At 39.7% G+C, this 17,368-nt stretch overlaps 1 protein-coding gene across 1 annotated transcript in view; it reads right to left on the bottom strand.

Annotated features, from left to right (window-relative positions):
- Positions 1–17,368, bottom strand: part of LOC101169088 (protein jagged-1a) — a 44,131-nt gene that overhangs the window by 15,477 nt on the left and 11,286 nt on the right. Inside the window, exons 3-12 of the mRNA XM_004065601.4 lie at positions 17,088–17,145; positions 11,667–11,924; positions 10,184–10,244; positions 9,878–10,008; positions 9,173–9,292; positions 8,632–8,745; positions 8,197–8,310; positions 4,616–4,729; positions 3,305–3,351; positions 671–844 (exon numbers count right to left, since the gene is read on the bottom strand). Coding sequence (XP_004065649.1) covers positions 671–844; positions 3,305–3,351; positions 4,616–4,729; positions 8,197–8,310; positions 8,632–8,745; positions 9,173–9,292; positions 9,878–10,008; positions 10,184–10,244; positions 11,667–11,924; positions 17,088–17,145 — 1,191 coding nt within the window. The remainder of the gene's footprint in view (positions 1–670; positions 845–3,304; positions 3,352–4,615; positions 4,730–8,196; positions 8,311–8,631; positions 8,746–9,172; positions 9,293–9,877; positions 10,009–10,183; positions 10,245–11,666; positions 11,925–17,087; positions 17,146–17,368) is intronic.

Below are 17,368 nucleotides of genomic sequence, written 5' to 3'. Positions count from 1 at the left end.
TGTCTATTTAGTGTTTACAGAATCATTTTTATGCTTAAGCAATCCCTAGTTTTTCATTCTGAAACTGTTTGAAGTTCAAGAAACATGTATGTGTACAATGTCAGAGTTTCCTTTAAATTCTTCATGTTTGTTTAAATACAGCGTTTTGTCAGCAAGAACTTCCTGATGCTGCTTAAAAATCAGCACAACTGCCCAGAAATGAAAGAAAACATTGAGATTTGTATGAGATAATCTTAGACTGAATTATAAAAAACCAGGTAGGACATATGAAAAAAACTAAATAGAAAGTTTGAAAACAGTTTTAAACTTAATGTTGTAAACCTAGAAAAGAAAATTGTAAATTTGAAATGTGCATTAAAAAAAACAAACGTTTATTGTCAACAGCAGCTGTTTATATTCTCTCTCCCTCTTTGCCTTTAGTCATTTTACCTTCAGAGTTGAGCCTAATTTTGGACAGTTGAGATAATTTAAGCTCCCGAGGCAAAATTAGCATCGGGTGATAGAGGTAATAATGTTTTCTTTTTCAAATTTACAATCTGTTTTTTCGTTGACCTTAGGTTGATCCTGCTTTGATCTCATACTTTTGCGTCTCGACAGAGATCCACTTTGTGTAATTTCTTTTTCTTATGTGTTGTTTTTTGACAATAACATTTGGGGGGGGGCAGTTCACCTGACAGCGCCGTCCGGAGAAACCAGGCGGACAGAGGCAGTGAAAATCATTGACTCTGTCATGGCAGCTGCCGCCGTTAAGGCACGGCCCGCTGGCGCAGTCGTCCAAATCCCTCTCACAGTGCTCCCCTCCAAAACCAGGAGCGCACTCACATTTGTAACCGTTCACCAAATCCTGGCCGGCAAAAGCACAATAAACACAAAGACGTCATTTTCACACCTGAGACGTGTGGATGAAAGCATTTGCATTTTAACGGATTTTTTCTCATTTTTCCAGGTTGTGCTATAAAATGAAATCCTAACAATTTTAAAGACCGTAGAGTAGCTCGATTGTTGGTCCTCATCTATCCAGGCTCCTTTAGAAGTGGGGTTGCGATGTTTCTGCATGTTAACATTAAACTCTCTTGTCTAACTCAACAGTTCAAGGACAAAAAAACAACTGAATTAGGCCACCCAACCTGTAAAATAAAACACGGCCTGCCAAGTAGTCAAATGAGTGAAACCGTCCAAACCCCTGTATGCAAATTACAGCCTGGTTCCAGTAAATTCCATGAATAAACCACCAACCTTCCTGACGTGTATTATTTTCACCTTTTTCCTTATTTATCTGGTAACAGATGAAACATGTCTGAATTATTGGTTTGAAAACAATAACAATAATTCAGTATTATAGAAAATGTTATCCATCAAAATAGCACACGGAAAATGTTCTATTGCATGAGTTCCTATTTAAAATTGTCTTGTAAATGTCACTTTCTATATTTTAGCATCTTTAAAGTTTGAATTTCCCTTTTTCTTGATAAAAAACTAGTCTTTGGGTTAGTGATCAATATTGACATATGAGGTGTGATGTACAAACAAAAAACAACTACCGTATTTTCCGGACTATAGGTCGGCCTTTTTTTCATAGTTTGGCAAGGGGTGCGACTTATACTCCGCAGCGACTTATATTAGAACTAAATTGAAATAAATACATTGTTAACCCTCCTGTTATGTTCATTTGTGAGGAACAGAGATGATGTTCCTGGGTCAATTTGATGTATGAGGTATGTTAAGTGTTAAGAGGATGTTAAGTGACTCAGAGAATCAGCAAACTTTTTTTTACAGTAAGATCTTGAAGGCTAACAACATAATATTCTATTTTCCAATGATTTCATAGATTCAGAAATGCAATCAAAATGACAACTGTTTCTACAAATACAGGATGAAAACAGAGTATTAGTTAGCCAATGATGCTTCATGAAAGGAATAAATAAATAAGTTTGATGAGATAAACATTCTGCTATGATTGTGTCATATGAGTTTGTGCAAGTTATTATATCTTTGTCTCAGATTTTGTCAAATATATTTCCAGTCAAAATGCGACTTCTAGTCCAGTGCGACTTAGCTGTGTTTTTTTCTACTTTATAATGCATTTTTGGGCTGGTGCGACTTATACTCCGGAGCGACTTATAGTCCGGAAAATACGGTAATACATTATTTCTATTTAACTGCACCAGTTTTACTTGAATACAAGTCAACATGACATAAATTACACAGAAATTTATCTCAAAAGGAGACAAGCAAGAACTATATGTCGAACTTCTGCCGCTCTACAGAAACTATGTCCTAGAAAAACAATTAATTTAGCCTAAAAACGGCATAATCACAATGGAAAGACCACTAGGAACAATTTGAAAATAGATCAAAAGACTGTAAAGTTTTAACATTTTTGTGTTTCACTTTTTGATTAAATCAACATATTTTTTAAAATTGTTTTTATGCTGATTTCAAATAACCCAGACCAGCGTCTAATAAGTACGCAACATTCAAAAAGAGAAGAGTGTTAGGACATAAAATACAGCGATTTTTAAAATTGCTTTGGACAGGCTGTGAACCAGATATTTAAAAAGTATCTGTACTTTCATTTTACTAAGCAGTAATAATAATGAAAACATGATCTTAGATGTTACAAATTCTTTGTTAATATTGCCAAACATGTTTATTTTAAAGTCCTCTCAAATCATAGAATGACAACTTTCTTCTGCATTTTTCACTGTAATTTAGATATTTTCATCATTTTAAGGAGGGTTGGGTTGCGCTACTAAATCTTAAAACGATTTCAATAAGTTTAACTTGCAACAGAAATGATTATTAAATATTAAACATGCATGGCACGTTTTCTGATATCATGAAACTGTGACGACATGCCTCCTCATTTCTCCAAACTAAGAGGACTCTGTCTACAGAAAAGATCATTATAAGATGAAACGCAAAAACAAAAACTTGTTTAAATGTACATAAGGTCTGTTCAACATAAAGTTATGAATGTGTTGTTACTCCGTAAAGTTCTCCTTCATTGATAAAATTCATTTTGAGGCGGGGACCGACCAACCGAGCAGCTCAAGAACACTCCAAACAGAACAGAACTGAACACAATGAGACGATGAAAGGAATCATAACAGGAAAACACATTCATTGCCTTTTGGAAAGAATGAGGGCGAACTGTTTATGCTCTGCTGGGAAACGAAAACTTCCAAGAAATCTGACCCACAGTTGTCATCGACACTCAGCCCCACACGCATGCCTCAGCTTTGCACAGCTGCAGGCGTAGAATAAGCTAAAAAAATAAAATAAAATAGGAACCGACACTCACCTTGCATGTGGCTCCATTCTGGCACTGACCATGGCAGTCATTGATATCTGCGGACATAATTTTTTTCCTTTTTTAGAGGCTTACAATCAGAGATGGAGGCCAAAAACAACACTAAATGTGTGCAAACTGTACTGAACCATTTATAACCATTCGTATTATTTTAAAACACCCATTTCTGAGATCCCCTATGTCATTATCATGATCCAAACATTCCTTATAAACCCTTTTTTTTATTTTGGTTCATGTTTTCTGCCCTGTAGTTCATCATGATTCCACCAGGGGCAGTAGAAGAGCTTTTACTGCTCATTTCAAAATGGTTGCTTCCATTAAACACTTTTTGCAGAAAAGCTTTTGCCAATTTTCAAAACTTTATGGTGAGAATAACTCATCTCTTGTTATTAAATCAAACTTTATTTGTAGAGCATTTTTCTGACAAAAGTAGCTCATAAGTCATTCATTTTTTAAATCACTACTTAAGTTGACTATTTATCCCACAATGGGGAAATTTGGTCTCTGCATTGGACCCAGGGGAGCGGTGAGCTGCAGACGAGCCGCGTTCGGGAACCATTTTGGTGGATTTAACCCCCCAATCCAACCCCTTAATCAATATATCAATATCAAGCAGGGAGGCATTAAAATCTTTGGCATGACTCAGCCTTGATTTGAACCCACAACCTTCCGGTTACAGGGCGGACACTCTAACCTAACTCTAATCATATTTGAGACAGTGGGTATATCAGACACTTTTTTCAAGAATATTCATGTCAATATTTTTTGCATATTAAACCAACATTGTTGTGAGGAAATCACCTAACGTATGCTAACTGATGCCATCTATGTCTACAACAAAATAATAATTCCAAAAATTTGAATTTTCTTTTAATTATTTAATGTAATGACCTTTGTGATGTATAACTTTGATATACGGAGCACATTTTGCGTTAATAATTACGTAATTAACACACAAATTACCAATGAATTGCATATAAAAGGCGCAATAATCATGTGCGGTTCATGTTCTATGTTGATTTGTGCGTTCTTTGCGTGGTTTATTCGTACTTTTGCCGTGGTTTTAACGTCGTTCATTCGTGATTCATCTGTAAAAATTTCACGTAAAGAACCACAACTCTTCTCACTTTTTCCACATATTATCCTGTGTGACCAATTTGAGACTTTAATGCCGTGTTGGGTCTGACGTTTAGCAAATGAAACCCTTTAAAAACATTTTCCTGACTAACATTTCTTCTGTGCATAAACTGAATGCTGTGGCTCTAACTGCTTCATCCACAGCTTTCTTTTGTTTTTCCTCACTGATGCTGCAGCTCTGGCCTCTCCAACCGGGAAGACACTGGCAGAAGTACCCTCCAATCAGATTTCGGCATGATTTGGCGTTGACACAGGGGTTGTCATCACACTCATTGGCATCTGAAAATTTAAAACAAAAAGTAACAATATTGATAACATTAAGCTTGGAACAGCTGCAGGATGGAACGTAACGTAGTATTTAATGAAATATTAATCTCAAAGCGCTGAGTTAGACACAGACGGGATTCATTTCTGAGGAAGCATACTTTGCTGGAAATACTTTTTTCTGTTAGTAAATATTTATTCTATGCAAAGTGGAACTTGTTTTGTGTTTCCTTTTTGTGGACAAAGAACTGAAGAAAGCAGAGATGTGAGAATATTTTTTGAAAGCAAATAAAGAGGGAAAGAAATCATTTTATTGTCTAAATACCTGTGTATATTTAGACAATAACTCTCTCAAAATGGCTGCTGGGAGAACTGCCTTGAACCTCTGCCCAGACATTTGTGATCCAGCTGCTCCTGGAACCAGTTAGTTTTCTTCTATCTTGCAATCATTTTGTCCTCATCTATGCCAGGACACAGACGATTTTTATTTTTTATTAAAGTTTTGTTTTTACACCTTAAACAACCTACAAAAAGGACCAGACCCACTGCTGCAGGTCAAAACAGATGCTCTCAAAATGCTCCTTGACTCACGGTGAGAACTGACGTGTCATTAGATGCATGTCAAATTCCCAGAGGAAAGGTTTTCTCATTTTGTTTTCCAGGTTTAACTTACATTTATTTTCTTGATTGTACTATTTTGGCCACAACATTGCTGCTCGACACCCTATAAGTATTTAGTGTCCCCCAATTGCTGTCAATTAATTAGCTTACACCGTCCCCAGCAACTTTATTATGGAAAGAAAAAGGGCTTTACCTCCATCAACCTCTACTGGTGTTACTGGAGGTTGATGTGATGCACAAATCCTACTTTCTCATAAAGCAGCAGGTGCTGAAGAGGCCCACCCTCTCATTCAGTGGTCTTCAACGTCTTTTCAGGTCACAGGCAATATTAATATATCAATAATATTTTCACAGACCGGTATGTACGAGGTTGAACTGTGCCCGATTTCTTTTTTACCTCCAGCTTCCCCTTAACTTTTGTGGCCAACGTTTATCATCCTCTGAGAAATATCTGCAGGTGGTTTGCATTTTTTTTTTTTGCACACTAGATTTCATGTAGGAACCATTGAAATGTCATACAGGGCGTGTCCAAATTCAACGGCCGCGGCCTTCCCGGGCGACGTTGGCCGGATGTTAACAGCTCTGAATTTGGACGAGTCCAGCCTTTAGATCTTTCCAGCCTTTAGATCAGCAAATTTCCTGTTGCCTAGCAACCGTGAGTGCCGAACAGACAGGAACAGTGAACCAGGCATGGAGCTGGCCTATTTGATCCAACGTTTAATCTTGGAGGTGTAATTATATAAAGCTGTGATTATCTCCAACTCTGGGTCCCGCTTCACAGTCCACTATGTTATCAGAAAATCTCCGGGTTCTGCTGCAATGCATCTTGGGATATGGACAGCATAGAAGGATACACCAGACCAATCCTTGAAATCAGGAAAAAAGAAGGCTGTGTTGGTTGGCCGCGCATTTGAAGGAATCGTAGAATTCGGACAGCACTTTTCGCGGCGCCGTGACGTAGGCAGCCTTCAAACGCAGCCCAGGAAGAACGCAGCCCTCCAATATGGACACACCTCTAGATTTCCCTAAACCCATAACCGTCAAAGCGGAAGCTAAAAAAAAAAATCAGATGCCAGCTTTAGCCTCATCTGAACTTTAATATTTCTATTTTATTTTGAAGTCGAAGGCTCTTCTTCTGCTTCTTTGCTGGATCTTTTCTGCACGAAGGAAAAATGTAGGTTGTGTTTTTTTTCCCTTTCTCTGCAGTCCAGTACCAACTGTCCCATGAACCGGTACAGGTCTGCAGGTTGGGGACCACTGCTCTAAAGACAAACTGCAGGTGCCCCTCCCAGCTACAGTAGAGCAGCAAATATCCACCCCCATAAATTGGTTTTAACCCTTCCATTGACGTGTTCTCCCTACCATGACAAAGGTGGATAGAGGTGGAAAGATTTCATGTAATCCATGGACACCAGTGAAGATCACAAATCATTGAAGAAAAAAGGTTCAGCGCACTGTCTAGTGGGTCTAGATGACCCAACTCCCAATGTTAAAGTGCCTAAGATAGCACAAGGGTTAACCATCTATTTGCCCTCAAAAAAGGCTAGCTGGTTGTTTGTTCCAGGACGGGGCTTTCAATCTTTAAAATGTTTATCCTGAAAAACAGCAGTCAAAGGGACTCGTCACTCCTACCCTCAACCTTCCAGTGCAGTCAAAGACACAAATAAGTATATAAATAGCATTTTAAAAGGTTTATAAAACCTAAGTGTGCTCACGATTTTGTGACATACCTCCAAAGACGTCTGCACATAAAGTAGCTTATTTGTCACCAGCAGAAAGAACAAAAGAAGCGACTCCAAACAATTGAATTATGCCCAGTGGCTCTGAAATCCTGTGATAATATCAGCTGGATGAGCTTTGAACTACAGCTTTTTAAGACCACCTGTTAAAAATGCAGCTTTGGAGAACTTCAAGTTCAAAATCAGCTCCATGATCTTTTTATGGGATTCTTGTTTTGGGCTTCCCAGCACTTCAACTAATACTACATAGGAGTAAAGACTTCACTTTCAGGCAGAGGTTTCCTCTTCAAACATTAGAAAACTTTACGTTATTTGAAAAAAAAAATAGAAAACATTTAACGAACCGTGACATTTAAAAAGTTAGCGAATGAATAAAATAAACAAGGCAACCGATTAAAAGATGAGACCGATTCCTTTCTAGATTTTCCCTGAAGGTAAAATGTCATCAGCGTAGCTAAAGGTTGTTTCTAATATTATCTTCTGAAAGCAGAGACTGAAAACTCAGTTAGAAGTGGAAATCAGGAGTCAGAGACGAGGCTTACAAACCAGGTTAAGCAGCCGAACTGAGGCTGGAAATCATGTGGTTGGAGGCAAATTAACAGTGCAAGGAGAAAATTCAAAACCCACAAACTCCGACCAATACAGAAATAAATTCTCAGCTGCGCAGCAGCAGCCAGGCCAACCATCTCGGTAAATGATCATGACAGATTTGGACGTTGTTTATGACCGACATCAGCACAATCTTCACCCCAGTTAGACCACAATTAAAATAATCGGTCATAAATTGATCAGTTGTTCTGGTGTTGGACGTTTTCTCTGACAAACTGCTTTGCTTTGCTGAAAATCGTAGAAAAATGAAAACAGTATATTCCTCGTTATGTCAGGAATTTGATATCTCATGATAATGACATCTACTGTTAGGAGATGCCATCACAAGAAACCGGGATTTAAAAAAAAAAAAAACAACGTAGGCTATTCACGGCTTTCGTAAGGAACAACATTGACTTTTGAAAAGTGAAAATTTACATCAAAGGATAAAGGAATTTCACAACTTTCCATGTGAAAAGAAAAAATCCTGAAAAATGTAATTATTTTATGTTAGAAAAACAAGTGACGGCTGACCAATGAGGCAGGTTTTTCCGGTCCACTGAGGGGGGCAGATGCACCTGAAGCCACTGACCAGGTCCTGGCAGGTTCCTCCATGACTGCAGGGGTTCTCCAGGCACTCGTCCACATCTGACAGAAAAACAAACTCAGGTTATTTAAAAACCCACTCCGATCATCTTTAGATCTGTTGGCAGAGCATTCCCAGTTGTTCTTTTATTCCTGATTATGCCGTTTTTAGCCAAAATTTAAAAAAAACAGTGTCATTTTCTAGGACGTTGGTAAACTCTTTTTCAAACGGCATTTTTAGTCTGCTCCTCATTCATAACGATTCTAAAAAATAAATACTATTCAAAGCCATTTTAGGCTCAACTTTCTTCATAAAATCACCAGAATAATGTCTCAAAAACACACTGAAGACACTACTTTCATCAGCGTGAAGTAAGAGCTTACTGATGGAGCAGAGTGGTCCGGTCCATCCGGGGGCACAGAGGCATTCGAACCCCCGACTGTTTTCAGTGCAGCTTCCTCCGTTCAAACAGGGGCCGGACAGACAGGCGTGTTCCGCTGCACAGACACACGGCTTCAGCTAACGTTCCACCTAAACACTTTGTCTCAGTCTCCACTGCATACATTAAAGCACTCAGAGTCAGAGTGACTGGGTTCACTTTCTTTATTTAGACAATCCTTTTTTTTTGTCTAAAAATCACATTTAAGACAACTTAAAAAAAAAATGATTTGTGATAAAATGACCACTCAGTCAAGTATTGATAATAATTCATGACCTGCAATAATCAAAGCACCAAATCTGTCAGGAATTGCTACTTACAGTACAAAAGCATGAGAGGAAGCGTTTCTGTACTCTTGCGAGTTTAAACTGATGGTATATAAAAGGTTAAGTGTAGCTTTGCTAGAGCAGAAAACAGAGTGGTTTCGTCGTCACGAGGCCCCGGTCACTCGTTTCATTGAACTTCACTAAGGCTCTTCCTCTCACCTATCTGACAGTTGACCCCAGAAAAGCCCTTGGGGCAGGAGCAGTGGTATTTGTCAGGTCCCGTGTTGCTGCAGGTTCCTCCGTTCAAACATGGCTGCCGCGTTCCACACGTGTTCAGGTCTGCATGTCGAGAGAAAACACTTTATTTACATTAAAAAATACTAGGTTTCTCTTCAAGATAATCAGGATGATGACCTTTTCTATGAATGCAAAGTGGAATCTTATTTTTAAAATCTTAGATTTTTGTTTTTTAAAAAGAAAAAACAAATAAAATATTAGAGATTGTTGAACTAGTAATGTTGCGTTGGGTGTTTGAAGGACTGTAAGCTAGCAGGAAATTTGTGTAAATGATAATGGGGAGGGTTAAAAATAGCATCATCTTACATAAAAGACCACTGAAAATAGATCAAAAGGTGATCAGAGTGAGATTTTAAAAGGAAAACGAAAGAAACTAGAAATATGGATTAGGTAACGAAGTCACAAATTTAAACTAAAATCCCACTAAAATCAACCATAACATGTTCAGATCAGGGGCTCCTATCATTGTCGTGATGCTAAATCAAGTTGAATTCACAAGTTTACGATTTGACTTAATAATAAACTGATTTTCTAATTTCCATTCAAACCAATGGAATCAAATATTTTTAAATTTTTTGAAAACCCACTCCGGCTCATGAGTCCAGCTGTTTATGGGGGAGCGGTTACCTTTGTCGCACAGCTGTCCTCCATAGTTGGTGTCACAGAGACACTGCCAGGGCTCCACACAGCTGCCATTGACGCAGCCAGGATGAGGGATACATTGGTCACAGTGTTGCCCCTGCCAGCCATACAGACACCTGAGGGAGGAACCCCAACAGCAGAGCATCTTAATATCAATGTTCACCGTCATGGACATGAAGCGAACAAAAGCCAGCAAGTAAAGCTACTAAAACATCTTTGTAAGGAATGCCAAACAGCTGTGTTTTGTTTGTTTGTTTTTTGCAGAAAACATGATCGCACGCGAGTTCTTACTTGCATTCTCCGGGGACTTTGCAGAAACCGTGTTCTGTACTGCAGCCCTGTTTGCAGATGGCTGCAAAAAAGGAACACGCAAACAAACACACAAACAAACATTAGGCAACACAGAAAGTTTGCAAAGAAGAGCACACAAAGGAATGTCAAAACTGCGTGTAAATCTCTACGGTCGGCTACACCGAAATGAGATTATCCGTGATGGGAAAGTGAGCCACTCAGTAACAGGGGTTACCATGACAACACACTGCATATATATATATATATTTATTAATTTTTGACTCGGAACTGGAAAAATGAAACGATCAGTTCAAATTAGGATTTTTTCTTTTTATTATATATTGTTATGCAAACTGGTCTTTTTTAGAGAATCAGAATTTAAGTACCTGCAGAGTCCAAAGCAGACATCGAGCTGGATTGTTCTACTGACTGATCCACCTTTTTTTAAACCAAATAATTGGCACCAGCTGCCACATGATGTTAACCAGCAGCTTTAAGCCTTAGTCACATGCATTCGTAGGGGGGGGTGGGGGTGAACCTTTCCGATCCTGCGGTTTCTGGAGGGGTCCTAGAGAGCAGCGAACGCATCTTAAGGGGAGCTCAGGTGTGTCTTGCAGTTCCCTGGAGGCTCGTACGGCCACCTTAAGGGACTTTGTGAAAACTGGAACATACCATCGTTGTGCCTCTAGCAAGTGAACCGTGAACTCTTTGTAAGGGAGTCGCACGCATTTATGGCGTACGGGTGATGCTGTCGTACAGCGTCCTTATGCCACGCTCTAGTTGTTAGTAAGGTGCGAGTACTAAATAACAATCATGGATTGGATTACCTGCGCTTTTCCAGACGCTCAAAGTTCTTACAGTGTGTCCATTATTCATTCTCTCCTTATTCTCCTTGGTGATGATAACCACTGATGTAGCTACAGCTGGAGCCACACTGGCGGCAGAGAATGTAAAGTGTCTTGCCCAAGGACACATCGACACGGGATCGAACCACCGACCCTTCGATCATTGGACGACCTGTTCAACCACCTTAGTGTGCAGTAGGCAAATGACCATAGGATGTCTGTAGGACGTCCACACAAACTTCAATGCTTATCTAATTTCTTACAGTTAAATAGCAGGCAAGGAGCGCAAATGTATGCGAACAGCACTAACGGAATTGAATTGCTGCCACAAAAAAGGAATAAAAACAAAGAAAATTAACAAACTGCAGGAAATGGCTGGAGCAGGGTGGCTGTTAAAACAGAAGAAACTAGGACGAAACAGCAGTTTTAGTGTCCTAGAGGACTCTTCTAGATGCAGCAATCTCCTCACTTTGTGTAAAATGTTCTACAACAAGAAGGCATGAGAGAATCCCTGTTTCTCTAAATGTCCAGAACACAAGGTTCCCACGGCTGTTTTATTTGGTGAAAATTCTTTTTTTTGTGGAATTGTTGGCGGTTTAAAGTGGTTTGATCTGAAGAGCCACTTTCCGAGTCCTCACCAGCATTACAGTTCGGTCCTGACCAGCCCTCCAGGCACGTCTTGTTGCCGTTGTGGTCACACATGTGGTGGCCAAAGAAGTCGTCCCGTGGCCGGCAGAACTTGTTGCAGCCGAAGCCAAAGTAATGCTCGTCACATCGGAGGCGAACCTGGAAGTGGAACTGGGCTACGGGGCCGTTGTGCTCCAGCTTCTGCCACTGTGGACTTGGGGTGATCATGCCAGAGTGGATGGCCTTTTCGATCAGCGCCCCACCAACACCTGAGAAAGCAAGATGTTTTGGATCAGAAAGGAGCAAAATTCGGAGAATGCAGAACATTTTTAGTTTTAGTGGATCCAATAACGCTCTGATGGTTCTAATCGGTCTTTACATTATTGTCTTTAAACCAGCAAAGAGGATTAACATCAGCGAGAATCAATCCAGCCATGATAACCCTTCAGAAACTTTGAGAATGCTGCGCAGCTTTGTGGTATTTCACCAGCGGGGTGGAAAGTGTGGTCAGGCCGAGGCGGCAGCGTCTGTTTCACCAACAGGCGGCTGGACCGAGCGACGAGCCTGAAAAGCCTCAACGCCGGCCATACCACGGATCTGGAGGTAAACTGTGACACTTTGCAACAGGATGATGGATTAAAAAAATGGCACCATGGTAGCAGATTCAAAAAAAGCCTGGTTCCCTTTAAGGCGGGATATTTAAGCAAACATCCAAACTTAGCACTTCATTGATGAATCCTGCCTGAAATGTGGACCTTTGGCTTGCTTGAAAACTGCAACTGAAAACAGAGTGAAACCATGGAAGCATATAGCATTAAAAAAAATAAAAAAAAAAATAAAGAGGGGGGGCTTCCTTCTGATTTTTTTCACCTATTTAAAATAAGAAAATACAAATGTTTTTTGTTCACATTTTTGTACTAATTTTTTTTTCTTTTTAACTACAGCAGCAAAGAACTCCAAACAGGCTGGTCACTAACCTCATCTGCTCATGAAAACTATCAAATGAGCTGAAAATAAAAGTTAAAAAGCCACAACGTGTGCGTGTCACATGACCTGAGTTGTGTTTATTTGTTTATTTAAGATATCACCAGTCGGTTCAGTTCTTCCTACTTACTTTATCCATCAACATTACAGAGCATAACGTCGGGAAAGTATTAAATATCGACCCATATGAAGGGTTTATTTTTTGTCTGGGAGTCAATCCCGACGACAACGTTGGGCACGAAGCAGCGACGTCCGTTGTTGACCTGCTGGACGCTCACATTTATGATATATATTTTTTTGTTTTTCAATATATATTTCCGGTTTTCACTCGAAATTTTTTGTTTTATTTTATGTAAAAAAAAAGTTTTTGGCTATAATTTTTTAAGGACTACAACAGTTCTTGTCCTAAAGCGAGGAAATAAGGACGCGTCTACAACTTGCATTACTTGAACATGCCGGTTCACTCTGAGAGAAAATGTGATGATAGTACGGATTTGTGTTGAGTTTGTTTGAACAATAATAATGAGTACCGTAAATTCCGGACTACAAAAGCGCACCCGATTACAAGCCGCACCCACCCATATTCACGTGTTTGACTGATTTTATACATACACAAGCCGCGTCAGAGTACAAGCCGCGCATGTGTTAGCCGATATTGTCATCCTGACAGATCACGCCCAGCATCCCAGAGTGAGTGCAATTCATTAGCACATTGTGGGTGGTGCCAGTTTTGCCTCTGGGTCACGTATTTGAGTGTATCGACATCTGTCAAACAGCATGGACCTCTATTCTGTTCACAAGTCCCTCAGTTATGGTGTTTTTATTTCATTTTGTTTTTTACTTATTGACAATCTAGGTATCTAACATAAAATTACAAACAGTAACCATATAATCAACATTACATCCCTCAGTTATAATGAGGAAATTTACATCTGCGATTCCACATTTCCCATGAGTCTTAGGGGCTAAAGGCGGGGCCAACGCCCGGCTCGCCATTCTGTTGTATGTGTTTAAGAATGAGCAGCAGTGCATGGAGGGGTGAACGGGAAAAGCTCTCCTTCCGCTTGTGTCGCGGCGTTATGGGAGTAACAGGACTGGTTAGAAAACACACCGGTAAAATAAAGCAGCGGCGACTGAAAAGCGCGCGCCTCAGCGCGGCGCGTGCGTCAGAATTCAGAAGCCTCTGCGCTCCGCTCCCGCCCCGCGCGCTCCTTGTCTCCCCTTCCTATCTACTCCGACACCTCTGGCCAGGGCAGCTTCAAGGAGGAGCACTTCGTCCCCGTTGCGCCGGTGGATGGAGCAAATCGTTTCTGTGCAGAGCAATCGGACTTAAAACTGTACGTTTTGTGTATGAGGGGCGGGTGCGTTGTTACGTGTGGGAGCCATCAGACTGCCATCGGCCCCGCAGCTCAATCAGCAGAAGATGTCTCCAGCTCACACGGAGGCTGTGAGTTTTTCAAAGCAAAATTCCGCTTTTACGGTTTCCTTAGAAACCGTAAATGGAGTGTAAATCCACTCCATGCGCTGTTCTCTCCGTCACGCAGCCAAACCGGCTTTTCCAAACCCGTTGGTGACGGTGGACTTTTTTACGCTGCTTTTAACGATTGCTTTTAACTTGAAAGCTTCATCATAATGTAGCGGCGATCACGTGCACGTTGGGTCTACTGGCCCCAAAGGATTCTGGGATGCGGCCGGGCATGCGTGTTTCGTTTTTTTGAACCATGACTGAAGTGTCTAAGACCTGAAGTCAAGTCCATGCTGTTTGGCTGCTAAGAGGTGTGTTGAATAAAAATGCCTCGTGCTTGGTGTTAGATAGAGAATTCAAACTATTCACTGAGTTCGAAAGTACGTACATGGCGGCCACCAATTAAATCCATAAATTAGCCGCGTCACTGAATAAGCCGCAAGGCTGTAAGCGCAGGAAAAAAGTAGCGGCTTGTAGTCCGGAAATTACGGTACTTGTTCTTGAGATTCTTTCTGCTGAGTCACTAACAAACTTCTATTGTTTTTGTGTTTTCGTGTACTTTATTGACGGTCCCTGCCTGCCTCTGCAGCGTCACATGCATCAACATGAAGGCAAAGCTCAGAACACGTGGATCCTATTTACTGAAAAACTCCAACTGTAACTCATTTTCTGCATCACCACAAACAAAAATAAACAGTGCATAGCACATAAACCTAGCGTCTGTAGCACGGACAAATTGTGTCTATTTTAACACAAAAAGTCAGAACGAAGATCACCCATTCTGTTTTTGTTAATGCAACACGCTTCCATATGAAACAAAAAATGTTTCTTTTTTTTTTTTAAAGAAGGTGTCTAATGGTTTTACTTTATTATTAAGGTCCAGATTGAGGTGATCAACATTTCAAAATACAACTTAGAAACCTACAAGGTACCATCTTGAATGTTCACCATCAACCCTGAGCATTCTGTGATGATTTGCCAGTATCTCTTGTTGTGACAGTCTAATTATTAATTATTTTATTTCACCTAAAATTAACCACACTTATCAAGTTTAGGACAAACAAATCTATTATGTTTTTTTAAAGATCTCCTCTAGTCCTACAAAACCTATTCTAAATAAAATAGGTGCAATGTCGTGATTAGATCCTTTTACAAAGTGTGAGGTCTTTTTTAAACTAAAAATGTTGTATCAAATTTGACTGAAATCTAAAATGTTATTAATTAATATTGACTTTTGTAATATAGTATAGTATATAAAATGTTTTTGTTTCAAAAAGGCATCATGACACCAACTTTAAATATTTATACAGTCAAAAAACCTTCAGTAAAAATAAAAACCTCCAAAACATCACACACAGTTAAATGACAGCTTTGCCAAAAGTCATCGCCGCCATCATCTCAGGATTTTCAGTTATAGCTAAATAAGGCTGCACGACGAGGAAAATTGGCGATCTGCGATATCAGTGAAAAGTATTGCAACTTTGGAGATATACGTATTGCACTGCTTGATATCGCAAAAACGATAAATTTGCCAGTTATTGTGCAGGCCTATACCTAAAAATTATTTTTTTGTAAGGTTTATGCTGCCGTACGGCGCCCTTACACCACACTCTCATTAGTAAAGTATTAGCTGCCCTCACATGTATCTAAAAGGCTGTCCACAGGTTAAAAAAAATGGGTAAACCTGTACAGAGAGCTCAAGAACCCTGCAATTATCACATAAACGCCACTTACAAGCTTCTTGCCCAGTCCACAGGATTTGGGGGGCGAGGGTTAGACAAATAAAAAATCTGTGTCTCACCTACTTCACACTTCCCTGTTGTATAAGTCTCCACTACGCCCTGCCATTTCTGTATGCCCGTAGAAAAAGACATCCATGCACATTTTCACTCTATAATCTATGTCTATAATCTTCATATTTCAAGTGGGCCACCTGGGTACAAGCGTACAGGCATCCTGTATCACCCCCTAAGGGCAGGTGTGACTAAGGCATAAGGCATTATGATTGAATTAAATGTAAATTTGTATCACATGAATGCCCCTAAATATCTTTGCATGATGTAAAAGAACTTTAGAAAATTTGGTCTAAAAGTTGACAGTTAAGACTGTTTTTACAAGCTAAAATAGTGTAACTGTTCTGCAAAAAGACACCAAGTACTAAGAGGAACAAACTCAGCAACATCACAAGCACTAAGATGGGACACTTAATTTGACGGTTATAAACTGAGGATGTCAATATTTGCTCTGTACTTATTTGGCTGAATCTCTTCATTTCACCTCCTTGAGCGGTTTGACAGCTACTTGGGTTTAGAATTAAAAAAAAACTCTTCAAAGTTTGACACCCAGCTTAGGCAGCGCAGTTCAGTTGGCAAGCAAACAAACGTGCGGCTTCATGTATCGACGGAAACCTCAATCTAATGGTGTCCCCACCCTTTTTCACTCTCACTTTCTACAATAAAAACAACGTAGCTGAGGCCGGCTGACCTCACACTGAGCCTATAATGGTTCCCTGAGGGACGCCAAATATAGCATTGAGCCAACACTCTTACGCTGACAACCTCGCTGACCACTGGGTGCGAAACAGGAACCTAAACAAAAGCTTAATTGCGCACATACACCTCACACATAGGCTGTTTTCTGAATGAGACTGACCTGAGTGTAAACATTTACAAAAGCTCTGCTTTAGAACTAAGTAAAAACTAAAAACCGTCCAATTTGACCTGATTTTGGTTAAAAATACTTATTGAATAGATTTACATCTTTAGATACCATTTTATAGCAATCCTTATAAACAAAATTCCTAAATTTGACTTTAAATTAAATGTTCCTTCTTTTTTGATGAAGAGTACATTAAAATGTGTCATAATTCATTGTGAAAAGGAAACTTTTTAACCAGACTACATCCTATAACTAGGCTCGTCTGATTTCATTCAAACATACTGGCTGCTTCGTTTCAACATGTAATGGATATTATTATACTCACTGCCAGACAAGGAGTCGTTGTTGAAGTCCAAAGCCTCTAAGATCAATGTGTATGATCTCTGCAAACAAAGAATGACAAATAGATTATCGTAAACCATTTAGAAAAAAAAAATAGACTGCTGATGCTTTTTAGAATAAATCCGTCACATCTTCTTGAGCCCCATAAGACTACAAAACTGAACAATTCCTGCAAAGTGCAAACACAATTCAGAGGCACTTTTTTTTTCAATTCCTACTGATGAGAAAAATATGTCATAAATTATATGATTATGCCTCACGAAA

This window comes from Oryzias latipes, chromosome 1 (genome assembly GCF_002234675.1).
Source record: "Oryzias latipes chromosome 1, ASM223467v1".
In the NCBI taxonomy this organism is placed as follows: Eukaryota; Metazoa; Chordata; class Actinopteri; order Beloniformes; family Adrianichthyidae; genus Oryzias; species Oryzias latipes.
The sequence above is the reverse complement of the archived record's forward strand: the minus strand, read 5'-3'. Positions and strand labels throughout refer to the sequence as shown.